General features: G+C 41.6%; 1 protein-coding gene across 2 annotated transcripts in view; it reads right to left on the bottom strand.

The window, feature by feature from the left end:
- Positions 1 to 26,691, bottom strand: part of DPY19L1 (dpy-19 like C-mannosyltransferase 1) — a 272,489-nt gene that overhangs the window by 114,339 nt on the left and 131,459 nt on the right. For both annotated transcript variants that reach the window (XM_077269279.1, XM_077269278.1), the window contains exons 10-12: positions 12,284 to 12,361; positions 3,816 to 3,902; positions 2,645 to 2,701 (exon numbers count right to left, since the gene is read on the bottom strand). In XM_077269279.1, coding sequence (XP_077125394.1) covers positions 2,645 to 2,701; positions 3,816 to 3,902; positions 12,284 to 12,361 — 222 coding nt within the window. The remainder of the gene's footprint in view (positions 1 to 2,644; positions 2,702 to 3,815; positions 3,903 to 12,283; positions 12,362 to 26,691) is intronic.

The following is a 26,691-nucleotide window of genomic DNA, read 5'->3' as shown; positions in this document are numbered from 1 at the left end:
GTCAACGGGCAAACTTACAAAATCAGCAAGGGATCAAATAAGTATTTCCTTCACTGTATATATACATGCATACCGCTCACTGCGCCTCGTCATCCCCGCACCTCTGCCGCGGCCACACCACTGCCAGTAAGCCTGCATTCCAACTATAAGACGTACCCCCCATTTTCCTGACATTTTTTTTTGGGGGGGAAGTGCATCTTATAGTCCGAAAAATACGGTATATAATTTATACAAATGTGATTTTCTGGATTTTATTTTTAATAAAATTTAAAATTATAGACTGTTCATGTCTTTGTCAGTGGGCGAACTTACAAAATCAGGAAGGGATCAAATAATCATTTCCTTCACTATATACACATGCATACATATATACACTACTCAAAAAAATAAAGGGGATACTAAAATCCCACATCCTATATATCACTGAATGAAATATTCCAGTTGTAAATCTTTATTCATTACATAGTGGAATGTGTTGAGAAGAATAAAACCTAAAAATTATCAACATAAAACACAACTAATATCCCACGGAGGTCTGGAGTTGGAATGATGCTCAAAATCAAAGTGGAAAATGAAGTTACAGGCTAATCCAACGTCAGTGGGCAATGCCTCAAGAAAAGGAAATGATACTCAGTAGTGTGTGTGGCCTCCACGAGCCTGTATGACCTCCCTACAATGCCTGGCATGCTGCTGATGAAGCGATGGATGGCCTCCTGAGGGATCTCCTCCCAGACCTGGACTAAAGCATTCGCCAACTCCTGGACAGTCTGTGGTGCAACGTGACATTGGTGGATGGTGCGAGACATGATGTCCCAGATGTGTTCAATCAGATTCAGGCCTTGGGAACTGGCGGGCCAGTCCATAGCTTCAATGCCTTCATCTTGCAGGAACTACTGACACACTCCAGCCACGAGGTCTGGCATTGTCCTGCATTAGGAGGAACCCAGGGCCAACCGCACCACAATATGGTCTCAGAATGGGTATGCCACCCCACACCATTACTGACCCACTGCCAAACTAGTCATGCTGAAGGATGTTGCAGGCATCCCACGGCGTCTCCAGACTGTCACGTCTGTCACATGTGCTCAGTGTGAACCTGCTTTCACCTGTGAAGAGCACAGGGCGGCAGTGGCGGATTTGCCAATCCAGGTGTTCTGTGGCAAATGCCAAGCATCCTGCAAGGTGTTGGGCTGTGAACACAACCCCCATCTGTGGACGTCGGGTACTCAGACCATCCTAATGGAGTCGGTTTCTAACCGTTTGTGCAGACACATGCACATTTGTGGCCTGCTTGAGGTCATTTTGCAGGGCTCTAGCGGTGCTCCTCCTGTTCCTTCTTGCACAAAGGCTGAGGCAGTGGTCCTGCTGCTGGGTTGTTGCCCTCCTACAGCCCCCTCCACATCTCCTGATGTACTGGCCTGTCTCCTGGCAGCACCTCCAGCTTCTGGACACTACGCTGAAGACACAGCAAGGCTTCTTGCCACTGCTTGCATTGATGTGCCATCCTGGATGAGCTGCACTACCTGAGCCACTTGTGTGGGTTGTAGAGTCTGTCTCATGCTACCATGAGTTTGAAAGCACAACCAACATTCAAAAGTGACCAAAACATCAGCCAGAAAGCATTGGTACTGTGATGTGGTCTGTGGTCTCAACCTGCAGAACCACTCCTTTATTGAGTGTGTCTTGATAATTGCCAATAATTTCCATCTGTTGTCTATTCCATTTGCACAACAGCATGTGAAATTGATTGTCAAACAGTGTTGCTTCTAAGTGGACAGTTTGATTTCACAGAAGTTTGATTTAATTGGAGTTACAGTATATTCTGTTGTTTAAGTGCTCCCTTTATTTTTTTGAGCAGTGTATATACCAGACTTTTCCATTAGATAACCCAGTAGAGAAGTGTGATTGGGAACTACATACAAGATGTTTACACTGCTCCTGAGTCCAGTGGGAACGGTTTTATTCCATTGAAACTCATGCCATGAAGCTCCTGGCGCACAGTGTTTGTGCTGATATTAACTACAGAGGAGGTTTGGAGATCAGCAGCTATTAAGTTAGCAGAGGCTTAGTGCCTTTCATTCACAATGAAAGTCAGCAATTAATATCACTCGTCCTAGATCAAGGAATATTTAGAGGAGGAAGGAGATTTCACAAACTGACTTATTACAATGGTGGATCCTCTTCTAGCACTACATCTGAATTCACAGAGCCCTTTAGAACAAACCATAAATGTTTTCAAAATGGTTAGTAGCCTTAGGCCGACGCCCGTTGTGAAAATAATGCCCGACGTGGGCAGCGGAAGCAGTTTTACAATGCTTCCGCTGCCCATTGTGAAGTCCGGGGAGGAGGGGGCGGAGTTCCGGCCACGCATGCGCGGTCGGAAATGGCGGTCCCGACGCACGAAAAAACGTTTCATGTAACTTTTTTTGTGCCGACGGGCCGACGCTTCCAGTGTGCGGCGCTTGCGAAGTATTCCAAACGACGCTAGTGTGAAAGTAGCATTAGTGGTAGTGGAACTAAATGAAAAACCTGAATTCCAGAATTAACCCTTTAATGACCAGGGATTGTTTAATTTCTGTGCTTTTGGCACGTTCCAACTCGACACATATAATGAATGGCAACAAAAATAAAAAAAAAAACATACCCAACTTATTATTGTCATCATTTCAAGTTGCAAAAGGTTTCTGCTCAGTGTAATAACCTGTGAAAACAGAATGTAAGAATAAACACACTAATAAATCACATAGAAAATATGACTACTCTGTCTGTTCTGTCAAATGTTTCTCCACTCCAGTCCTCAAATATCTCAAACAATTCATGATTTTTTTAAATGTTCCTAGCATTTACCTACCATACTGGCACCTACCTACCTGTTGTGCCATGCACCAATCTTAACCGGAGCAGTTACTTAACATATCAAGGAGCCCTTACTTGCTGTGATGTCACATCAACACAGCAGCTCCTTCATTTCCACTTTGTTCTGTTGATGGGGCATCACTGCCGACATCATGCCATTGACAGCCAGCTCCTCGCTGCCTAACTCAGTGTAGGTGTGCCAACATTGCAAAAGCTGGCAGGAGTGCAAAGAACTCAATTGACTCTTTTTTTCAATTGCCTACACTACTAATGAGTGTCACTAGCAAAGTTTTCATATGCACTGCTAATGCAATGTAAATCACACTAACTCAGCATGCCTGCACTAAGTGAGGCAGCGAGGAGCCAGCTGTCAATCATCATATATAGACTTAATACATCTTTTCAGAATACTTATCTAGTGACTCCTCCAGTAATAAAGGTGCAAATGTTCCCTTTAAGTAGGTGAATAACATAGAACTCTTCTGTGGGTGATTACTTTTTCTCCTCAATGGTGCTGGCCAGGAGAGCAAAAGGACTGCAGAACTGGACCAGACTTTTACAGGCAACACACTATGTAGCTTTCCTCACATGTAACTTTTCCATAGAAGGAAAACATGAGACGACTGCGGAATTCTCAGTGTGGTCAAAAGAGACAAATCTCCTTTAAGGAGAAAACGCTGAACCAGGCTGTAGAGGTCATTTTCTCTATGGGTGCTTTGATTGGCCAGTGTCAGAAGAAAAAATGTATTACTTTATTACCGAGCGGGCATAAAAAAAAAAATCTAGTGAAAGGTCCTCTTTGAAGAGATTGTCCCCAGAGAAACCCAAGTCAATATATCCTTTCACTGGCTACCTCTCTAGTATGACTTTATAGTAGATCCCACTGGCAATACTTGGCTGCAGCATTGGTTAACAAGCTTTATACATCACAAAATGATATAAAAACAAAATCTACTTACACAAATAACTACGAGTGAAGATGCATAATAAGATGTTAATAGCATGGAATTTCCAAACATCAATATGAAGCATATTCCCAGAGAAACCTAAAGAATAAATAAAATCAACATTAAAAAATTTTTGCATCCCCCATGGACTTCTATAGAACAAGATATGCACATGCTTGCATAAGGATATGTTCACATAGCATTTATGAACCCCAATAAAACAGAATTTGGGTATATGCGTTGACGGGGCCATAGACTATAATGATGCATCATTTTCGGTTGTATACGTCTAGTTCAGCCACCAATGCAGGTGAGATGTGCAGGAACCCTGGGTAAGAGTTCACACAAATCCTTTCTAAAGCAGCGATCTAAATGAAGATAACTGGGGTTATTTATTTTTTAAAAATATTTTCAGAAGAATGTGGTTAGGAAGACAGTAAGATAGTGGTAGTAAAAATTCAGGGATATGCACAGCTTTGTGGGTATTTTTTATATTGTAAATGGGTGCAATTTAAAAGGATTGTTCACGATGATCGGTGGCGGTATGAACAATGAGACCTGCACCGATCAGCAGAACGGGGAACTTTCATCCTCATTAGAATGGAGTATCAAATCCATATGGGAATGACGAACACTGTGCTCAAATTTTCCCGCAGACTCAGAAGGAAAGAATAGGCCTGACACAGCATTTTGAAGTGAGGATTAAAATTCCTTGTATAATAGATCCCAGACCAACTAATGAGACACCCACTGATCAGCAAGTTATCATCTACCCTTTAGTTGATAACTTGTATTAAATGGACAACCCCTTCAAGCTACAAATATTTTTTGCAATAGCGTTTCATAAACCGGTTTGTCTCCTCAGTTGAGTCGTCTTCTAAGTACCGTAAATTTATGACTAAAAGAAAGCTCAAATTTCAACTAGTCATAAATCAACTTAGAAGATCATTCAGGAAATGAGAGATAAATGTTACAGACCATGTTGTCAAAATTATTAACTCTTTCTGCAGTCTGCTACGTTTGCCATGAGAAGTAAAGGCTGTAGAAGCCAAGCAGTCAAACATTTTTAACGAAGCCCTACTGCAAAAATGATTTTTAACCTAAATACACACATTTTTTAAAGAAAAAAAAGGTAGTGACATCCTTTTAATTCTAACTACCGTATATCTCTTTAGCTCTATACCCTTCATTCAACCTTTGATTTTTCTTCTGGAAGGTTTTTATCCTTGCAATTACATTTTTTTGTGGTTTTACATACAACTAATTCAGCATATTTGGTAATCTGACTTTTTAAGCACAATGAATCAATAATCCATTAAAATGATATGGCAAAGACGTTTGTAAAATAATGTTGTCCAAAAGTATCACTAGCAGAATTGTCAATATACCCCTAATCCTGCAACAGAGGAATTTTATTTCTCATTAAAACTCTCTGCTTTCCCTCAATTTTACTTTTACACTTTGTTTTACCTCCTAGTACTAAGAGGCATTGCAGGGCATCCAAAAGCCTAGTGGACATCAACATGGCACAAGCAAGCTTTACTGAAAATTTGTCTTCACATTTTATTTTTCACACAGTTTTTAAGGCCACATTCACAAATCCAATTTTTACATACATATTATAGTATAGCATATTTATGGCCGCTTCAATCTGCCCAAGTTTGGTCCAATTTGCAGACCAAATTTGACCATTCAAGTAAATAGATCCTTGAAAAAAAATAACAACACCTAGGTGCAAACTATGTTTTACTAACTAGTTGCTAGGAAAAGCTTGGGAAACCTCTATCATGTTTTTCATACAAGAAAAAAACAGATGTCTCAGAGGGTAAAAACAGACACATAAATCAAAAGCAGATACAAAATTGGATGCAGCACAGTCATGAAATATGGTCCATTTATTTTTGAATACAAGAAAAGAAAAACAGTGACATTTTCTTCAGAAATGAAGAGGACTGTAACGCTAGTGCCACCTATAGGAGGTAGTAGTCTTAAAAGTCAACATCATCCCTCTAAAGAGTACCTGTCACCAGGTCAAAAGCTTATCTTTTTTTCCCAGCTCCTTTCCTGAGTACTCAGTTTTGTTTTTGTTTTATTTTTATCTGCCAAGGTTTTTTGTCTTCACCAAATGTGGCGGTACTCACAGGGAAATAATGCAGAGCAGCCTAAAGACACGCCCCTGAGGATCTTGAAAGCCACCCCCTCGAGTAAAATTCATAAAAATATTAGCACTAAATGGAAAGACCCATTTAAAAAAATAAAAAGTGTAGTACTCAAGAATAAAATAGGAATAAAGGGAATAAAATAAAAGCAAAAACTGGCCACTTTTTACCTGGTGACAGACCTTCATTTACCCCTTTCCGCAGCAGTCAATTTTTGCTTTTGCGCTTTTGTTTTTCCACCCTTTTCTTTCAAGAGCCATAACATTTTTTTATTTTTCGATTCCCAAAAATGGCTTATTCTTCGCGGGACACATTGCAGTTTTGAATTATACCATAAAATGCATTCAAAAACGAAAAAAGAAAATCCAAGTGCGGTGCAAATGGTTAAAAAAAAAAATGCAGTGCAGCCATGGTTTTATCTTTATGGCATGTATGCTGTGGTAAAAGTTACTCTGAATCATGATTTGTCAGGTCACTACAATTACAGCAATACCAAACATTTAATATATTTTTTTTTTCATTTTGGTGGGAAAAATATCCAGAAACGTGGGAGAAATAAATGTATTAATTTGGAGACAGTGTCTTCATTTTCTGAAATTTGCTATCAATTATGCTGGGTAATGGCTTTTTTTTTGCAAGATCAGCAGACAGGGTTATTGATAACATTTTTTGTTATAAACATTTTGATTTATTTTTATTTCCCAGGTTATGGCTCTTAATATTGGGCTTATTAATGTTACATTTTGATAGACAGGACTTTTATGTAAGTGGTGATACAAAATATGTTTGTCTATTTTTATTTAATCTGAACACGGAAAATAGAGCAGATCTGAATTTATATATTTTTTACTTTTTTTTTCTTTACTTCATTTTTTAGCTCGGTATTGCAGCATATATAATGTAAATATCGTACCAAGACTGAGGTGATGTGATGGAGGCCTTGAGCAGGTGCCCCACAATAGTGTCAATGGACCCCAATGGGAGCCGGTAAGATTCACCAATGGCAGGTATTCCATTTAAATGTCAGAGATTGACAGAAGTATTTAAATGGTTAATGGACGCAGCTCGAGCTCATACCCAGTTGTGTCTGTTTTAGAGACAGATGCCAACTTCTTAACTACCACACAGCCAGTGGTACCTACTGCGTGTGAAGGGAGTTCAGCTCCTGAGTCCCCTCCTTACAATCACATACATATATGGGATACTGCGGTAATTGGTTAAAAAGCCTTTCAACATGACTTAGCATAACAAGCCAAACCAAAATCTCCATTTGCAGACACGTTTCAGCTCGTTTGCCCCTCATCAGTGCAAAGCAGGAGAACTGGCTCATCTGGGTGAAAGGTCTTTGACATTTTTACATTTACTTTAGAAACAAATTTAAGGAACAAAAGTAATGAAACAGTCTTCTTGGAGTAAAGTATATTTTCTCAGCAAATGTCATGCCGTAATTCACATTGCTCATGACATTTGAGGGTTGTTCAGCATTGCAGAGAATAAATATAGCCCTCATTCTACTGTGACTCAAAATCCGCTGAATAGGAATGAGAACGTTAAGCTAATCAATAAAGTCAATCTGGTTGGAACAAACAAGATTATAGCATTGCTGAACTAAATGAAATATTATAGCAATTAAAATGCATTCGCACTTCAAAAGAGAAGTGCACGAAAAAATCTGGAAAGAAAAGAATGTAGAAATCCACGTTCTCTTAGAACAATATGTTCAGGTGAGATGTTAATTAGCTTCCGTGCAACTCAAATAGCCTTAATTTTAAGGTGATACTATAAGGATCATTTTAGAAAAAAAAAGACCAGAAACATTACACTTTCTAATAAAAACAAAGAAAATATACACACACAAAGGGAAAAATTGAACAAAACTGGCTTTTGATATAACAGCTTTGAACAAAGAGGCAGCTAAAAGAAGATCTGGCAAATTTGTTTTTAGGACGATGCAGAAAAATAGGAAATCCACTCTTTGTGCCAGAAAGTGTTCTGATAATGATAAACTCTTCTTATACATGTCCTGGGTCCTCACTGACTGAAAACGAGCTGGCGTAAGATGTGGCATGTTTATTAGGAGGCTGGGTCAGTGGGAAAACTGAAGATCAACATTTGTTTTGATTCTTTTTATACGCCTGAAAAACTGGAAAATGAATAAGAATAAACTTTCCCCCCAAGGATGTTCAATGATTAAATAAAAAAAATGAGTCATCACCTGGTGGGATGGAATTCACTTCTAAACAATTCGTGATGAGGTCCTTTATAACGAGAGGCCCAGATACAGTTTATAGCTTTTAGCAACTGTGATGTTATCGCTTCATGGACCTCTTGTCCCTATGTACAGATCTATATAATCCACATGAAACATTTACAGATACAGGGACTCTTAATACAAACTGTGTCAGAGAAAAATGATGCATGAAGACAAATCAAGTAGCATCCAAGTAGAACAAATATGTTAAACTATAGCAAAAAAAAAAGTCAATATCACTGAAGAGGAATTGTATCGTTACTATGTGCCCCGATTACATCTGGATGTGGCACTGACCACTCGGAGATGGTTTCCTTTTTGCCATTAGCAGTGAACAGTCTATTTATAATCATTTGATTTTGCTGGTTTATTTTAGAAAGTGACACCACAATGAGCGCTGAGTAGTTATGCAAATGTTTTTAGTTGACAAATTTCTAAAGGCAGTCTTCCCTGTAGACTTAGGGTATGTGCACACATCATCTTTTTTAGGCCGATTCATACTGTAAGCTGCCTTAGTGCTGCAAAATCGCCAAAAACATCTCCCAGTGCACAGCAATGTAAAAATGACATGTTCTATCATTTGTAGCAGAGCAGTCAACAAGCTTTTAGGCTGTTGCCACTTCTGGAGCCATCACAGCCATGTCGAGTATTGGCATGGCTGTGATTGATCAGTGCAGCCTGTATAAAGTCTAGATCACGAATGCTGCCGTCATTCTGCTCTTATTACTGAGGGACAGATAGTGACTGCACACTCTGCAAAAAAGCCACTATGTGTGCTCTGCAACCCATAACTGATGGTACTGTGCTAAAAGCTGCTGTGTGTACTCGGCATCCTCCACCTGTGGGAGTACTGTGCCTTTAAGCTGCTGTGTATACTCTGCACCCATCGCCTGTGGGAGTACTGTGCGTTTAAGCTGCTGTGTATACTCTGCACCCTCTACCTGTGGGAGTACTGTGCCTTTAAGCTGCTGTGTGTACTCTGCACCCTCTGCCTGTGGGAGTACTGTGCCTTTAAGCTGCTGTGTATACTCTGCACCCATCGCCTGTGGGAGTACTGTGCCTTTAAGCTGCTGTGTGTACTCTTCACCCTCCACCTGTGGGAGTACTGTGCCTTTAAGCCACTGTGCACTTTCTAGTAGTCTGGGAAATAAATAATTGGCGTCAGCCGTCTTGTTATACCTAGGCCAAATAAAAAAAAATTCTAACCCTTTGTATACAGCCAGGTTGTGGTACATGAAACAGGGATTCAAAGAAAGAAAATATATGTATCGCTATCTGCTATGCTATGTGCTGCCCCTTTAGGCTCTGAACTAAGCATAATGAAGTACATTGTATGGATTCTTCGTGGAGTGCTCCTTGACATTTCTGCCAGCTACATGCAATGACATATAAATGACGACACCATTGAAAAGTGCACAAATAACAAAAATAGCAGTGCGCAGCTGCTCTTTAAAGGAAACTGTCAGGCAGCATGAATCGCAGCCTGTCTGTACATTTGCAGCCAGGTACAATATTCTCTGAAATACTCCAGAAATTCAAAGAAAACATATTTTGCAGATTTGGCGGGTGTCCGCAGCAAGAGGTGAGACTAGAAGAAATCTGAAGCAAATACGGCTTATTTAGGGTAAGATTTCCAACAAACATAGAAACCCAACAAAGAAAAAGGAAGCAGAATACCGCTGCACATTAAACTGGTAAATATTCATTCTCTCACAACACTCGGTTAAAAATTAGTTGTTGATCACCCATTTTTAAATATCCAGATTACTGGTATACGACTGACCACAGTCTTACATTCATTGTTACCAATTGTATGTCCCTGTGCTCACTTACTCGGCTGTAATATTGTTTTACTGGTATTGTCACATGGATACATGAAGTCTCTCTTTTTGCCACTTCTCCCCTTATTTTCACTATTTTTTTAATCGAGTGTTATGAATATTTACCATTTTAATATGCAGCGGTACTCCTTTTTCTTTGTTGGGTTTCTTCAAGAGATTCCAGAGACTAGTTCTTCAAGCAATTAAAAAAACTACTATGATTCCACAAGCGGAGGGTGTTCCTAGCACTGCTAGAAGTGATTGACAGGTCTCTCCCTATGTGTATACGAGGGAGAGACCTGTCAATCACCTGCAGCAGAGCTCGAAAACTCCTATCAGTTTTAGAGAAAACATATTTTGAAAATTCTGTCAGTGGCCACAGCCATAGAGGCGAATAGTGCAGCTGCACCATCGGCTGGTTTATCTCAACAGCAGGTGATTGACATTCCCCCTCACATGTACATAGGGAAAGACCTGTCAAGCACCTGCAGCAGCACTTGGAAGAGATGGCGGGGTGGAGCCGGACTAGTCTCTTCTTGAGCTATAGTCCTCAGCAGCAACGTCAAAGTAAATTTTCTCTGAAATGCTGAATCGCTTGACAGATTGTTGTTATATTTCTGAATGACACCATTCATTATATTACAAAAGTGTGCATGCAGAAAAAATAGAACAAAGAGCATTTACACATTTGTCTATTAACCTCTTTCTGCCATCGGATGGAATAGTACGTCCGATGGCAGAACCCCCGCTGTGATGCGGGCTCCGGTGGTGAGCCCGCAATCAAAGCCAGGACATGTCAGCTGTTTTGAACAGTTGACATGTGCCCACAATAGGCGTGGGTGGAATCACGATCCGCCCATGCCTATTAACTAGTTAAATGCCGCTGTCAAAATGACAGCAGCATTTAACAAGCGCTTCTGGCCATCTGGCCGGAAAAGCGTGCACCGGTGATCCCCGTCACATGATCGAGAGTCATCGGTGCTTCATGTTTTTAAAAACATGAAAAAAATAAAAAAAATATATAAAAGGTCAAATCCCCTCGCTTTCGCCCAATTCAAAATAAAACAATAAAAAAAAAAATCAAACCTACACATATTTGGTATTGCCGCCTTCAGAATCGCCCGATCTATATAAAAAAAAAAAGGATTAACCTGATCGCTAAATGGCGTAGCGATAAAAAAAGTAAAAACGCCAGAATTATGTTTATTTTGGTCGCCGTGACATTGCATTAAAATGCAATAACGGGCGATCAAAAGAACGTATCTGCACCAAAATGGTATCATTAAAAATGTCAGCTCGGCACTCAAAACCCCAGACCATGAAAAATGGAGAAGCTACGGGTAATGGAAAGCTGCACTTTTTTTTTTTTTAGCAAAGTTTGGAATTTTTTTTCACCACTTAGATAAAAAAGAACCTAGACATGTTTGGTGTCTATAAACTCACAGTGAACTGGAGAATCATGATGGCAAGTCAGTTTCAGCATTTAGGGAACCTAGCAAAAAAGCCAAACAAAAACAAAGATTGGGACTGCACTTTTTTTGCAATTTCACTGCACTTGGAATTTTTTTCCCGTTTCCAGTACACGACATGGTAAAACCAATGGTGTCATTCAAAATTACAACACGTCCCTCAAAAAATAAGCCCTCACATGGCCATATTGATGGAAAAATAAAAAAAAATATGGCTCTGGGAAGGAGGGGAGCGAAAAACTAAACCGCAAAACCGAAAAAAGCTCCGGTCATTAAGGGGTTAAAAGTTTCTACAACATTCACTGTCAAGAATAACTGACCTGGTAACTTTGCTCCATGGCTGCCAAATTGTTCTATGGTGATAGCAAATTTATATACCTTATATACTTGTGTATAAGCCGACCAGAGTATAAGCCGAGGCACCTAATATTGCCAAGAAAAACTGGGAAAACTTATTGACTCGAGTATAAGCACTCATCTCTATCCTTGTATGCATGGCTCCTCATCCCCATCCTTGTAAAAAAACACACACCTTTATCGATTAGATAGATAGGGAAAAGTGTGGGGTATTGTGTAATAAAGCAAATTACAAAAGTGGATAGGTGTCGGACCACCCCTTTAAGCAAATGCCGCACCTGAGCGTGCTCCATATAATGTATGTGCATCACCATGGTACACGTACACCGGGAATCATCAAACAGTAAATATTATTTACTTTCGTTCAGTGTACTTATCTATTGCAAAATATGGAAATTACCAAAAATAATGTGACAACACTTACCATATGAGTATACAATATGTTTAAAAATTTCTCTGAGTCAAGGTAGCCAAACAAATATATAGCAAAAAGTGAGGATATCTGAAAAAGAATAATAATAAAAAAAAAGCTTAGTACCATGAAATACAAAACACTAATAACATAAAAGCAAGATTAATTTTTGTTAGTAATCTTCTTCCTATTAGCCAGGACAGTAATTACAGTTTAAGCGATTAATTCATCATTATCACAGCGCTTCTCATTGTTTTCTGACAAGAGCCCCATTATAAGACAGCACTCATACAGAGCTCAGGTGTGATTACACAGACATTTCTAAGTATTATAAATGTTATAAGCATTTCTGCCAGAGTTAAGTGATACATATGCTGTCCATATGCTTCCACCACTAGTATAACCGTAATACATTTACATATATACTGCTAGTATGGAGTTCAATAAGAGCTGTATAAATCTATATAATGGTAGGTAGACTATACAATTTAAATAGAACCTGTTATCAGGTCAAATGTTACCTGTTTTTGCTTTTATTTTATTCCCACGGCTCCCCTGAGCATTCAATTTCTTGTCTTTTAAAAGTCCTCCATAAGCTTTCCTGTTATTTCTTTTACTCCTTAACCACATCGAGACCACAAATAGGTCATTTTACTGACCTGAGATATGAGAATAGCAACCTCCAATGTATGAAAATGCAGCAGCTGTCAACTGTACACTATAGCTGACACCCTGCTGCATTAATCATAATCAGTGTTAACACCAACAAAGGCCGTTTAATCCCTTAGATGCTGCTGTCAATAGCAAGCACAGTGAAAAAAAGTCAGAGTTCACCACAGTTCAGCTCAGTGAGTTCAGCTCAGTGAGTTCACCGCAGTTCAGCTCAGTGAGTTCACCGCAGATCACCATGAGAAATGTGCGGTGTACTCACTGAGCTGAACTGTTGTGACTTTTTCTCACGGTGCTGAGGTCACCGCAGTTCAGCCCGGCTAGGAACTCAGCTTCAGTGAGTCAGGGTAGCCTCAAAGAGGTCCTCGCTAGCCACTGATTATGCGTTTGCAGCAGCTCATTCATTCATCAGTGGTTCAAGATGAGACCATCCAGGCTGAAAACTATTTATCCCCAGACATGGGTTATTGCGTATGACAGAACAACAGACAGATGATGGATATAGTTGCTCTTTTTTTGTTTTTTTTTATTACATGAGACGTTGGCTTCAATTAAATGGGCAGTAGGTGAGATAACTGTGTTTGTTATTTTTAAATAAAAATGGAAAACTATGTTTTGTCTTATTTCTAATAAAAGACTAATAAAAGACTTTATTCTGGCTGTGTTTATTTACCATATAACTATAGGATGATTACTAATCCTTATCTTATAGATGCCTCTCCATTACTAAGCCGTGGGCTTGATGTCACCTGACAATACAAAGGTGACATCAACCGCACAAATATTACCCCACTTGCACCACTACAGGGCAAGTGGGAAGAGCCAGGCAAAGCACCAGAATTGGCGCATCTAATAGTTGTGCCTTTTCTGGGCGGCTGCAGGCTGCTATTTTTAGGCTGGGGAGGTCAATATCCATGGCCCGTTGCTAGCCTGAGAATACCAGGCTCCAGCTATCTGCAAGGCTGGTTGTCAAAAATGGGGGGAACCCACATTTTTTAAATTATGTATTTAAATAATTTTAAAAAACAGCATGGGGACCCCTCTGTTCTTGATAACCAGCTTTGATGACGCTGACAGCTGATGGTTGCAGCCTGCAGCTCTCAGTTTTGCCGGTTGGTTGTCAAAAATACAGGGGAACCCATGCCGTTTTTTATTTTATTTATTTATTTATAGCTCTCACTGTTAATAGCGGCAGCTGGTGTAGACGGACGGGAGTAGTAGTCCCATCAGCCACAGCTTGCTCTCACTGTTATCAGTCGAATATAACTATTAATATTCTCCCTTGCTCGAGCTGATTACAGCGCTAGCAGGGTAGAATGATTAGAGCAGTCTTCAGCACCCAGTGCTGGGGAACAGCCCAACTGTACCGCTGCTGCAAACTGATGACACACAGATGTCATGCCTCGGTAAGAGCATTGAAGATGGGTTGTGGCTAGGTCTTCCAGCATGACGATGACCCAAAACACACAGCCACGGCAACTAAGAAATGACTCCATAAATAGCATTTCAAGGTCCTGGAGTAACCTAGCAGGTCCAGGTCTTGGATTGTTTGACTCAAGGAAATTGGTGCTGTCTCACTTGGTATGTGTGTTTTGCAAGGTGAGGAGGCCTGACATGTGCTGCCCAGACCTGCTGGAGTCAGAGAGGAAAAGAGTCAAGTTTAAATGGCTGAGCCCGTGCTATATATGGACTTATTATTTTCCGTTATGTTGTGTTATATCTTTGTTTATGAACTTTTAATAAACCGCCTGGTTTGTTTTGAACCAACAAACTAAGTACTGTGTGTGAACCAGCGTCTATAGCAGAGCCAATCACCCACAAGGGATTTAAATAAAACAACTGATATGAAATTAAATTGTATATTTTCAGGTTCAATTAAAGTGGTTGAACAAAAATATTGTGACACATTCAGGAACTGCAACTATTTTTGTACAAAGCCTCATTTTAGGGGCTCAAAGTATTTAGACAAATTAATTTACCATTTATAAAATGTTCATTTTTAACCCCTTTCTGACATCTGACATAATAATCCATTCCTGTGCCCTGGGCCTATTTGACCAGGGACGGATTATTAAGTAATCGCGATTGTCCATGCACACAGGCTGTGCGCGGGCGATCGCCACCACTAAGTGCCAGGAGCAATCACGCACCAATCTCGGCACTTTAACCCCCTAAATGATGCGATCACAGCATTCAGGGAGCCGGCAGAGGGATGACAGCCCCTCTGCCTTTCGATCAAAGACCACGTGTCACACCGCAGGGTCTCGATCGTTGCCATGGTGACCCGATGTCATCATGATGACATCCGGGGCACAAGAGCTAGAAAAAGTTGCTTGATCACTCACAGTGCATGTTCAGCAACTTTCTCTGTCAGTGCAGAGCTGACAGTTTGCATAGTATGGAGATGCTGCTGCATCCCCATACTAGACAAGCGGTCAGCCTGCAAAAAATGAATATTGAAAAATAACTTGGCACACACGTGGACTGATGCTGAGTGAAAATTTAATAAAGAGAGTACATACAGACGTTTCGGTCAAAGACCTTCTTCAATGTACCTCTCACAAGTTAATTTGTCTGTTACTCAGATACGTGAGGAAAAGAAGGGGGGAACCCCTTATAGGCTCCGTCAGGAGTAATCATGAGCTGTGCAGCATATCCGCTATATTGGTCCTCTCAGGACGCGGCATCCACCGCTAGTCCTCTGTGTAAGGAGGACTGCCTCTTTATTAAATTTTAAATTTTAATAAAGAGGACTGTACTCTCTTTATTAAATTTTCACTCAGCATCAGTCCACGTGTGTGCCAAGTTATTTTTCAAGATTATATGGTTTGGGCACCCACTTGCGCACCACCCGTAATAGTAGTGCCTACGGATATCTTTTATTGCAAAAAATGAATAATCCCATAGTGGGACAAAGTAAAATAATTTTTTTTTTAACAATTGTAAAAATATATATTTTTTAAAATTAAAATAATAAAGCGACTCGACCTATAAAACTATCCCACTGGTAAACCCCTTTAGTGAACACCATAACAAAATAAAAAAACAAGGCAAAAAACAATGCTTTATCATCATAATGCCGAACAAAAGGTGGAATACACTGCAATCAAAAAGAAGGCTATAAATAAACATGGTACCGCTAAAAACGCCATCTTATCCTGTAAAAAAAATTAGCTGCCATACAGCTCCATTAGCAGAAAAATAAAAAAGTTATAGCTCTCAAAATAAAATGAGGTATCGCTCTAATCGTACTGATCCAAAGAATAAAACTGCCTCATCAATTTTATCACACACTAAATGGCATAACCCACCCCCACCCGAAAAAAAAAATCCTGAATTGCTGGTTTTTGTTCATTCTGCCTCCTAAAAATCAGAACAGAAAGCGATCAAAAAATGTCATGTGCAAAAAAATGGTACCAACAAAAACGTCAACACATTCCGCAAGAGACAAGCCCTCACATGACTCTGTGAGCAAAAACAATTTTTTGCAATGAAAAGCATCTTTTAGTGTGTGACAGCAGTCAAACATAATAACCCGATATAAATCTGGTATCGCTGTAATCGCACCAACCCAAAGAACAAAGTCGCCTAATCACTTATATCGCATGAGGAACGGGGTAAAAAAATAAATAAAACCAATAAAACCAATTATTCACCTGCAGTTGATTTTTTCATTCTGCCTCCCAAAGATCGCACTTATGCTCGGTACAAATTTATCCTGCGCTCTTCGCTGAGCGTTTGCCCTGTGGTTTCTGTGTAGATCTCTGAAATACGTTTCAGACGGAACCTCTGGTGGAAGAATCCCTATAATGATGCAGATGGAGGCATTGTAGACACCTTTTGACCTGTGATCCGGCGGTTTCCGTCTTTTTAGGATGACATAAAAGTTTCGCCACAGTTCTGTGCACTTCTGAAAAGGACACCGATGAACAGAGACCAGGCAGAGTCTAGAGTAACTCTGCTGCCTCATTATAGTGAATGGATCCCTCGGTGGCTTCATCTGAATTACATCACTTAGAGATTTAGATGGAAACCTCAAAGAAAGTGATCAGCATAGAGGCCGGATAAATGTGATCCCTAACGTTAAGTAAAATGTTCCCAATAAAAGCTTCAACTCAATCCACAAAAAAAAGCAAGTCCTCACTCAGGTCTGTCATCTGTTAATGGAAATATAGGGGGCTTTCACGTTACTGGAAGCACAAAGGCTCTGGAAAGGAAAAATGGCTCTATAACCCTCCAAAAAAAATTCAGCTAATTCTGCACTCCCAAATACAAAAGACCCCTCCCTTCTGAGCCCCACAGTGTACCTAAACCACATATAGCGCCCAAATGTTTGGTGTTTCTGAAGCGATGAGAGCCTGTCTAACTTACGGGTGCATGTGTCCAGGAGCACGGGCTGGGTATAACCTACTGGTGACTGCAGCGTACTGGTCACTACTGATACTGGTCACTACAATGGCAGTTTGCAATTTTCACTCGGCAACATTCATTGCTGCTTGATTCTGGAAAATACCCATGGAGTCAAAAGTGTCAATACACCTGTAGATAAATTCCCAAAGGGGTATAATTTCCAAAATGGGGTCAGTTGAAGGGGGATTCCACTCTTCTAGCAATTGGGGGCTCTGTATATGGAGACCTCAAACTGTTCTAGGAAAATCTGTTGGCGAGGAGGCAAATAGCTCCTCCTAAGTCTCTATCGCTAAGTAGTACTGTACAGCCACTTATGGAGTATTGCCACGTTCAGTAGAAATTGTGGGACAAATTATGGTGCCGTTTTACCCACTTCTTGTGTGAAAATGTAAGATCTGGAGCTAAAACAAAATTTTGGTGGTAAAAATGTAGTAATTTTTTCTAAAACTGCCCAAAGGTATAAAATTCTGTGACAGACCCTTGGTGTCAACATGATCATTGCACCCCTACGTAGTTTATTGAGAGGTGTAGTTTATAAATTAAGGCCACTTATGGAGGGGTTGTGCTGTTCTGGCACCTCATGGGCTCTAACAGTGGGTCATGGCACCGGAAAACCATAACAGTAAAATCTGGTGCGCCTTGCCTTCTGATCTTTGCACTGTGCCTGAAAAATATTTCCCAATTACATGTAGCATATTGCGCAGTCAGGAAAAAATGGACCTCAGTTTGTTGTAAAAAAAAAAACCCTTTTAACCCTTAGAAAAATTAAAAACATTTGGCTAAAGCAATATTTTAGTGGTAAAAATGTAATTTATTCTTTCTTCACCGCTCAATGGTATAAAATTCTGTGAGCTCATGTATTGTCAATATGATGGCTGCACCCCTAGAACCATCCCAGCAAATCTGAACTCCGATATGGCGCCTCTTCCCTTCTGAACTTTGCACTGTGCCTCAAAAGTAGTATTCCCCCTCATATGGGGTACTCAGGAGAAATTGCACAACAAATTGTATAGTGCAATTTAGCCTGCTCTCCTCATGAAAATGCAATATTTGGGGCTAAAACATTTGTTGGGGAGAAATTTATTGTTTTTATTTTTACGGCGTAACTTTATAAAAAGCACATGAGGGTTCAATGTGCTCACTACACATCTAGATCAGTTCCCTGAGGGGTCTAGTTTTCAAAATGGTGTCACTTGTGGGGGATATTCACTGTCACACATCAGAGGCTGTCCAAACGCAACATGGCGTCTGCCAATTGTTCCAGCAAATTTTGCATTAAAAAAGTCAAATGACACTCCTTTCCTTCCGACCTCTGCCGTGTGCCCGGACAGTGGTTTTCTTCTTCTTCATATGGGGTATCTCCATGCTCAGGAGAAATTACACAACAAATTCTGGGGTCTATATTTTTTCTGTAACCTTTGTTAAAATAAAAAAAAAATTGTATCTGAAGTAAATTTTTTGTGAAAAAAAGTTAAATGTTCATTTTTTTTCCACATTACAAAAATTCCTGCAAAGCACCTGAAGGGTTAATAAACTTCTTGAATGTGGTTTTGAGCTCCTTGAGGGGTGTCATTTTTGAGTATCTTTTATCATATAGACCCCTCAAAGTGACTTCAAATGTGATGTGGTCCCTAAAAAAATTGGCATTGTAAAATTTGTTGGAAAAATAAATTATTGCTGGTCAACTTTTAACCCTTATAACTTCCTAAACAAGAAAAATGTTGGATCCAAAATTATGCTGATGTAAAGCAGATATGTGGGAAGTGTTACTTGTTTCCTATTTTGTGTGACATATATCTGTGTTGAATCACAGATATATGATCACAGATATATGCCCTTGAATGGGCATGAAAATTCAAAGTTGGAAAATTGCAACATTTTCCATATTTTTGCCAAGTTTCCATTTTTTCACAAATAAACACAAGTCATTACCACTATCATGAAGTACAATATGTCACGAAAAAACAATCTCAGAATCACCGGGTTCCGCTGAAGTGTTCCAGAGTTATGACCTCATAAAGTGACATTGGTCAGAAATGCAAAAATTGGCCTAGTCATTAACGTTAAAACCACCTTCGGGGTAAAGGTGTTAATACTTTATGGAGAATCCTTTGCAGGCAATGACTGCGTGCAGTCTGGAAGTCATGGAGGTCACCAAATGCTGGGTTTCCTACTTTGTGATGCTATGCCAAGTTGACTTCAGTTGTTGCTTGTTTGTGGGTCTTTATGCTTTAAGTTTTATGTTACACATGTAAAACGCATGCTCGATGGTATTGAGATCTGGTGACTGACTGGGCCACGGAGCTCCTGGGTTGCTTTCACAATATGTTTTGGGTGATTGTCCATCTGTACTGTCAAACGACGTCCAATCAACCTTGCTGCATTTGGTTGAATCTGGGCAGAACGTATAGCCCTGTATACTTCAGAATTCATCCGGCTGCTTCTGTCTTCAGTCACATCATCAAAAAACACTAGTGACCCAGTACCATTGGAAGCCGTGCATGCCCGTGTCATCACACTACATTCTCCATGTTTTACAGAGGATGTGTTATGCTTTGGTTCCTGAGTCGTTCCAAGCCATCTCCATACTTTCTTCTTCCCATCATTCTGGTACAGGTTGATCTGAGTTTCATCAGTCCACAGAACGTATTTCCTAAGCTGAGCTGACTTCATTAATTGTTTTTTGGCAAACTCTTATCTGGCCATTCTTTTTTTAGGTTGATTAGTGGTTTGCGCCTTGTGGTGAACCCTCTGTGTTTGCTCTCATGAAGTATTCTCAATGGTAGACTTAGGTACTGAAACAGTTACTTCCTGGAGAGAGTTCTTCATTTGGGTGTTTTGAAGAGTAAAGAGTTTTTTACTTCACCATAGAAAGGACTCTGCGATCACACACCAAAGTTTGTTGTGCGCTCAGACATTTTTGAGTTGCCAAGTTGACCAGTGCGCGGTTTTATTAATAAATCCCTAAAATGTACCACGTTGTGTATATATATATATATATATATATATATATATATATATACACATACATATATATATAGTAGCGTTTCACCCGCTACGGGTCTTGGGGATACTCGCTTGGCAGCAGGATAAACACTTCAGGCACGATATCTCACACGTATCAGTCCATATGGTTTATTCAAACTCCGCATAAACCAGACAGGGTACAGTCCATTTCATTATAGCCATGAAACATTGGACAGTTCACGCAGCAGATAGGCTTCTCTGCTGTATATTATAATCCCGTTGTCCGGGGTTACCTCTCAGAAGTTCCACTCCTTACACTGACTTCAGGTCAGTCCCAGGTCCTCAACACAGACCGTCCAGGTCTACGGTCTCCAGGTGCTTGCAGGATGACTCCACTCCCAGGAGTCTCCAACACCAACGGTTGTGCTATGACCAGCACGTAGGCTCTCCAGCCTAAATGGTCTGTGTGTGCTTCCAGGACGTCCCCACTTGGAACCATCCAACACACAGGCCATTCTGCAGTGTCCTGCCAGGACACCCATGTGTCCACCCTGACACACACTCACTCAGTCTCTCTCTTACCATGTGCTACACACACCTCCTTTACATAGGTGTAACCACACCCAGGTACCTGTCACATGGCTAGTCAGGTGAGCGTGACATCACCACAGGTCCTTTCACACAAAACCATCTTACGTGTTCAGACACGCCTCTTTGGCTGGGTTTGTAGGTGACTGAACCCACCCATCTCTCCAATCACCTGGAAGCCTTCCCAATGTAAACAAACCCCTCAGCAGTAGATCTGCTTGAGCAAAACATACCCAGGCTTCCATCATAGGGCTACCCACCTCTGCGATACATACCATCCATCATTCACATGACCAGTCGCTATGCTACATATTCCCCCCCTCTGCCTAAAGCCGTGGGGCTTTGGCACTTTCTATTACCCGACCAGAGACCCTTCTCTGTCGTCCCTGACAGTCAAACCGTCTGTCAACCATTTCCGTCACACGCTTTGATAAGGACGACCCCTTGTCATTTCTTCTGCTACAGGATCTCCTGCTTAGGCCACAGCCCTGAGCTAAGTGAGGAGTCACTGCCTCTAACTCTTCCATCTGGCGTCAACATCTGAATGGGAGTCACCACCACCCAATCGGTCATCCTGTAACCTGCAGTCACCCCTCACACAGGTCACAATTTCTGTTATGGCTACCCCTGCCATCCTGACTTTACCTTGGGGAGCACTATCCTTCCCCTGTGTCAGTGCCTCCATCCGCACAACCTCATACTCAGCTCTAGTGGTTGCTACTGGTAATGACACGTCACAGTCACCCCCCCCCCCGGAGTTTGTGTCATACCCCACAGTACGGTGAACCCTCAAGTTCCTTTCTAACAGGATGTCAGCTTCACAGGTTCTATTTACCAGATCACTGTCAGTCATTTCGGTGTGCACATTTGGTGACATCATGTCGGTAAGTTGGGCAGACGAACCCTTCACACTGGTCAACCCGATGTCTGACCCGTCAATTTTGGGACCCATTACTGACTTAACGTATGCCCCTGCAACAGTAATGAGACTTCCATCCTCCAGCTGTAGAGGAACCCCCTCCTCCCACAAGTCTGAGGATAACTTACAGTCCGGCCTACTATCCAATGATGCACTCACCACCGCCTCTTTTTTCCGCCATCCCTATTCGAGTTACCGCCCGTTTTGGGACTCCGCCCCCTTTAGGGTCACTACCCCCTTTTGGGACTCCACCCCCTTTTGGGTAACTACGCTCTTTTGGGTTACCGCCCCCTTTTGGAACTCCACCCCTTTTTTTGGAAACCACCATTTGGTGGAACTCCACCCCGTTTCTTGGAAACCACCATTTGGCGGAACTCCACCCCGTTTCTTGGAAACCACCATTTGGCGGAACTCCACCCCTTTTTTTGGAAACCACCATTTGACGGAACTCCACCCCTTTCTTGGAAACCACCATTTGGCAGAACTCCACCCCTTTTAGGGACACCAACCCTTCCCTCGGGTACACCCTGTGGACTTCCCACAGTACTCTCAGGCCCCAGTTTGCACAGCACACCAATGTGACTCTGGCCCTTTAAGAGTCTGCACACTCTAAACCAGCAATGTCTTTTTTTTTTCTCTTTGCTGCAACTGCAGCTAGACTTCACAAGGCTCTGCACCGCAAACTTCGTGGACCCGCCGATCCACAGCAAGCCGCTTGTCACCTTCGTGGACCCGCTGTTCCACAGCAAGCCGCTTGTCACCTTCGTGGACCCGCCGATCCACAGCAAGCCGCTTGTCACCTTCGTGACCCCACCGAGCCACAGCAAACTTCGTGACCTCACCGAGCCACAGCAAGCTGACTCTCAGGAAAAAAAAACTCAGTCTCTCACTGACCTCGGTCAGAACAACACAGATTTCAGTCTGTTACACACCCGGCTTTAACACAGCCCAAATATAGTTTCTCACTGATCCCGATCAGCATAATACACGGTTTTCAGACCGTCACCCGTTGGCAACTTCACGGGTTCCTGGACACCCCTCGGCCTCAGAGGTGCCCAGACACAACAGTTTTCTCACTGACCCCGGTCAGTATTTACTCACGGTTTTCAAGACCGTTACCTGTCATTACCACACAGGTTCCCAGATCCCTCTTCTCCTCAGAGGTATCCCATAAACAGCAGTTCCTCACTGACCCCGGTCAGTATTTACACACGGTTTTCAAGACCGTTACCCGTCATTGCCGCACAGGTTCCTGGGACCCTCTTCTCCTCGAAGGTATCCCACCAATAACAATTCTCACTGACCCCGGTCAGTATTTACTCACGGTTTTCAAGACCGTCCACTCTTTTGGCTCAGACCAGCCAGCGCTGCAACATGTGCTCTTCGTGGATCGTTGCCCGCATTCGAAACACCAATTGTAGTGTTTTACCCGCTACGGGTCTTGGGGATACTCGCTTGGCAGCAGGATAAACACTTCAGGCACGATATCTCACACATATCAGTCCATATGGTTTATTCAAACTCCGCATAAACCAGACAGGGTACAGTCCATTTCATTAAAGCCATGAAACATTGGACAGTTCACGTAGCAGATAGGCTTCTCTGCTGTATATTATAATCCCATTGTCCGGGGTTACCTCTCAGAAGTTCCACTCCTTACACTGACTTCAGGTCAGTCCCAGGTCCTCAACACAGACCGTCCAGGTCTACGGTCTCCAGGTGCTTGCAGGACGACTCCACTCCCAGGAGTCTCCAACACCAACTGTCGTGCTATGACCAGCACGTAGGCTCTCCAGCCTAAATGGTCTCTGTGTGCTTCCAGGACGTCCCCACTTGGAACCGTCCAACACACAGGCCATTCTGCAGTGTCCTGCCAGGACACCCATGTGTCCACCCTGACACACACTCACTCAATCTCTCTCTTACCATGTGCTACACACACCTCCTTTACATAGGTGTAACCACACCCAGGTACCTGTGACATGGCTAGTCAGGTGAGCGTGACATCACCACAGGTCCTTTCACACAAAACCATCAACAACCACCCCTCAGCAGTAGATCTGCTTGAGCAAAACATACCCAGGCTTCCATCATAGGGCCACCCACCTCTGCGATACATACCATCCATCATTCACATGACCAGTCGCTATGCTACAATATATATAATATATACATACATACACACACAGTACAGACCAAAAGTTTGGACACACCTTCTCATTTAAAGATTTTTCTGTATTTTCATGACTATGAAAATTGTAAATTCACACTGAAGGCATCAAAACTATGAATTAACACATGTGGAATTATATACTTAACAAAAAAGTGTGAAACAACTGAAAATATCTCTTATATTCTAGGTCCTTCAAAGCAGCCACCTTTTGCTTTTATGACTGCTTTGCACACTCTTGGCATTCTCTTGATGAGCTTCAAGATGTAGTCACCGGAAATGGTTTTCACTTCACAGCTGTGCCCTGTCAGGTTTAATAAGTGGGATTTCTTGCCTTATAAATGGGGTTGGGACCATCAGTTGTGTTGAGCAGAAGTCTGGTGGATACACAGCTGATAGTCCTACTGAACAGACTGTTAGAATTTGTATTATGGCAAGAAAAAAGCAGCTAAGTAAAGAAAAACGAGTGGCCATCATTACTTTAAGAAATGAAGGTCAGTCAGTCCGAAAAATTGGGAAAACTTGAAAGTGTCCCCAAGGGCAGTTGCAAAAACCATCAAGCGCTACAAACAAACGCTCACATGAGGACCACCCCAAGAAAGGAAGACCAAGAGTCACCTCTGCTTCTGAGGATAAGTTTATCCGAGTCACCAGCCTCAGAAATCGCAGGTTAACAGCAGCTCAGATTAGAGACCAGATCAATGCCACACAGAGTTCTAGCAGCCACACATCTCTACAGCAACTGTTAAGAGGAGACATTGTGCAGAAGGTGTTCATGGTAAAAAAGCTGCTAGGAAACCACTGCCAAGGACAGGCAACAAGCAGAAGAGATTGTTTGGGCTAAAGAACACAAGGAATGGACATTAGACCAGTGGAAATCTGTGCTTTGGCCTGATGAGTCCAAATTTGAGATCTTAGGGTCCAACTAGCGTGTCTTTGTGCGACATAGAAAAGGTGAACGGATGGACTCTGCATGCCTGGTTCCCACCGTGAAGCATGGAGAAGGAGGTGTGACGGTGTGGGTTTGCTTTGCTGGTGACACTGATGGGGATTTATTCAAAATTGAAGGCATACTGAACCAGCATGGCTACCACAGCATCTTGCAGCGGCATGCTATTCCATCCGGTTTGCGTTTAGTTGGACCATCATATATTTTTAACCGGACAATGACCCCAAACACACCTCCAGGCTGTGTAAGGGCTATTTGACAAAGAAGGAGAGTGATGGGGTGCTACGCCAGGTGACCTGTCCTCCACAGTCACCAGACCCGAACCTGATCGAGATGGTTTGGGGTGAGTTGGACCGCAGAGCGAAGGCAAAAGGGCCAACAAGTGCTAAGCATCTCTGGGAACTCCTTCTAGATTGTTGGAAGACCATTTCTGCTGACTACCTCTTGAAGCTCATCAAGAGAATGCCAAGAGTGTGCAAAGCAGTCATCAAAGCAAAAGGTGGCTACTTCGAAGAACCTAGAATATAAGACATATTTTCAGTTGCTTCACACTTTTTTGTTAAGCACATAATTCCACATGTGTTAATTTATAGTTTTGATGCCTTCAGTGTGAACTTACAATTGTCATAGTCATGAAGATACAGAAGGTGTGTCCAAACTTTTGGTCTGTACTATAGATAGATATATATATATATATATATATATATATATATATATATATATATATATATATATATATATATATATATACATATATATATATATATATATATATATATATATATATATACTAGCTGTACTACCCGGCTTCGCCCGGGTTAATGACTGCTGTTAGCAAAATAGAATGTGTTAACAAAAATTTATTCTGCACACAAAAACCACAAAACAAATAGATAGAAATGTAATTATTAAAAGGCAAAAACTAAGCAAATAGAAGCATTTCACAACATATATTAGCTTTGTTATACTGAGAATGTCTTTGTTGCCTATATTAACCAATCAGAGCTCAGGTTAATTAACTGTAGCAAAATAGAAGCTGAGCTGTGATTGGTTGCTATTGGCAGCCTGATAAATCCCCAGCCAACAGGAAGCCCTCCCCCCTGGCAGTATATATTAGCTCACACATACACATAATAGACAGGTCATGTGACTGACAGCTGCCGTATTTCCTATATGGTACATTTGTTGCTCTTGTAGTTTGCTTATTAATCAGATTTTTATTTTTGAAGGACAATACCAGACTTGTGTGTGTTTTAGGGCGAGTTTTATGTGTCAAGTTGTGTGTGTTGAGTTGCGTGTGGCGACATGCATGTAGCGACTTTTGTGAGATGAGTTTTGTGTGGCGACATGCGTGTAGCAACATTTTGTGTGTTGAGTTGCATGTGACAGGTTAGTGTAGCAAGTTGTGTGCAGCAAGATTTGTGCATGGCGAGTTTTGCGCGTGGCGAGTTTTATGTGTGGTGCATTTTGAGTATGTGCAAGTTTTGTGTGAGGCAACTTTTGCATGTGGTGCAACTTTTGTACATGTGGCAATTTTTCTGTGTGTGCAAGTTTTGCATGAGGTGAGTTTTCCATGAGGTGAGTTTTGCACGTGTGGCGAGTTTTGCGTGAGCCTAGTTTTGCATATGGCGAGTTTTGCATGTAGCGAGTTTTGAGTGGTGACTTTTGTGTTTCGACTTTTATGTGGCGAGGTTGGTGTGTGTGTGTGGTGAAATGTGTGCTGAGGGTGGTATATGTGTTCAAGCACG

The sequence above is a fragment of the Ranitomeya variabilis genome, chromosome 6 (assembly GCF_051348905.1).
Source record: "Ranitomeya variabilis isolate aRanVar5 chromosome 6, aRanVar5.hap1, whole genome shotgun sequence".
Classification (NCBI taxonomy): domain Eukaryota; kingdom Metazoa; phylum Chordata; class Amphibia; order Anura; family Dendrobatidae; genus Ranitomeya; species Ranitomeya variabilis.
Note: the sequence above shows the minus strand (reverse complement) of the source record. Positions and strands in the feature narration are given on the sequence as shown.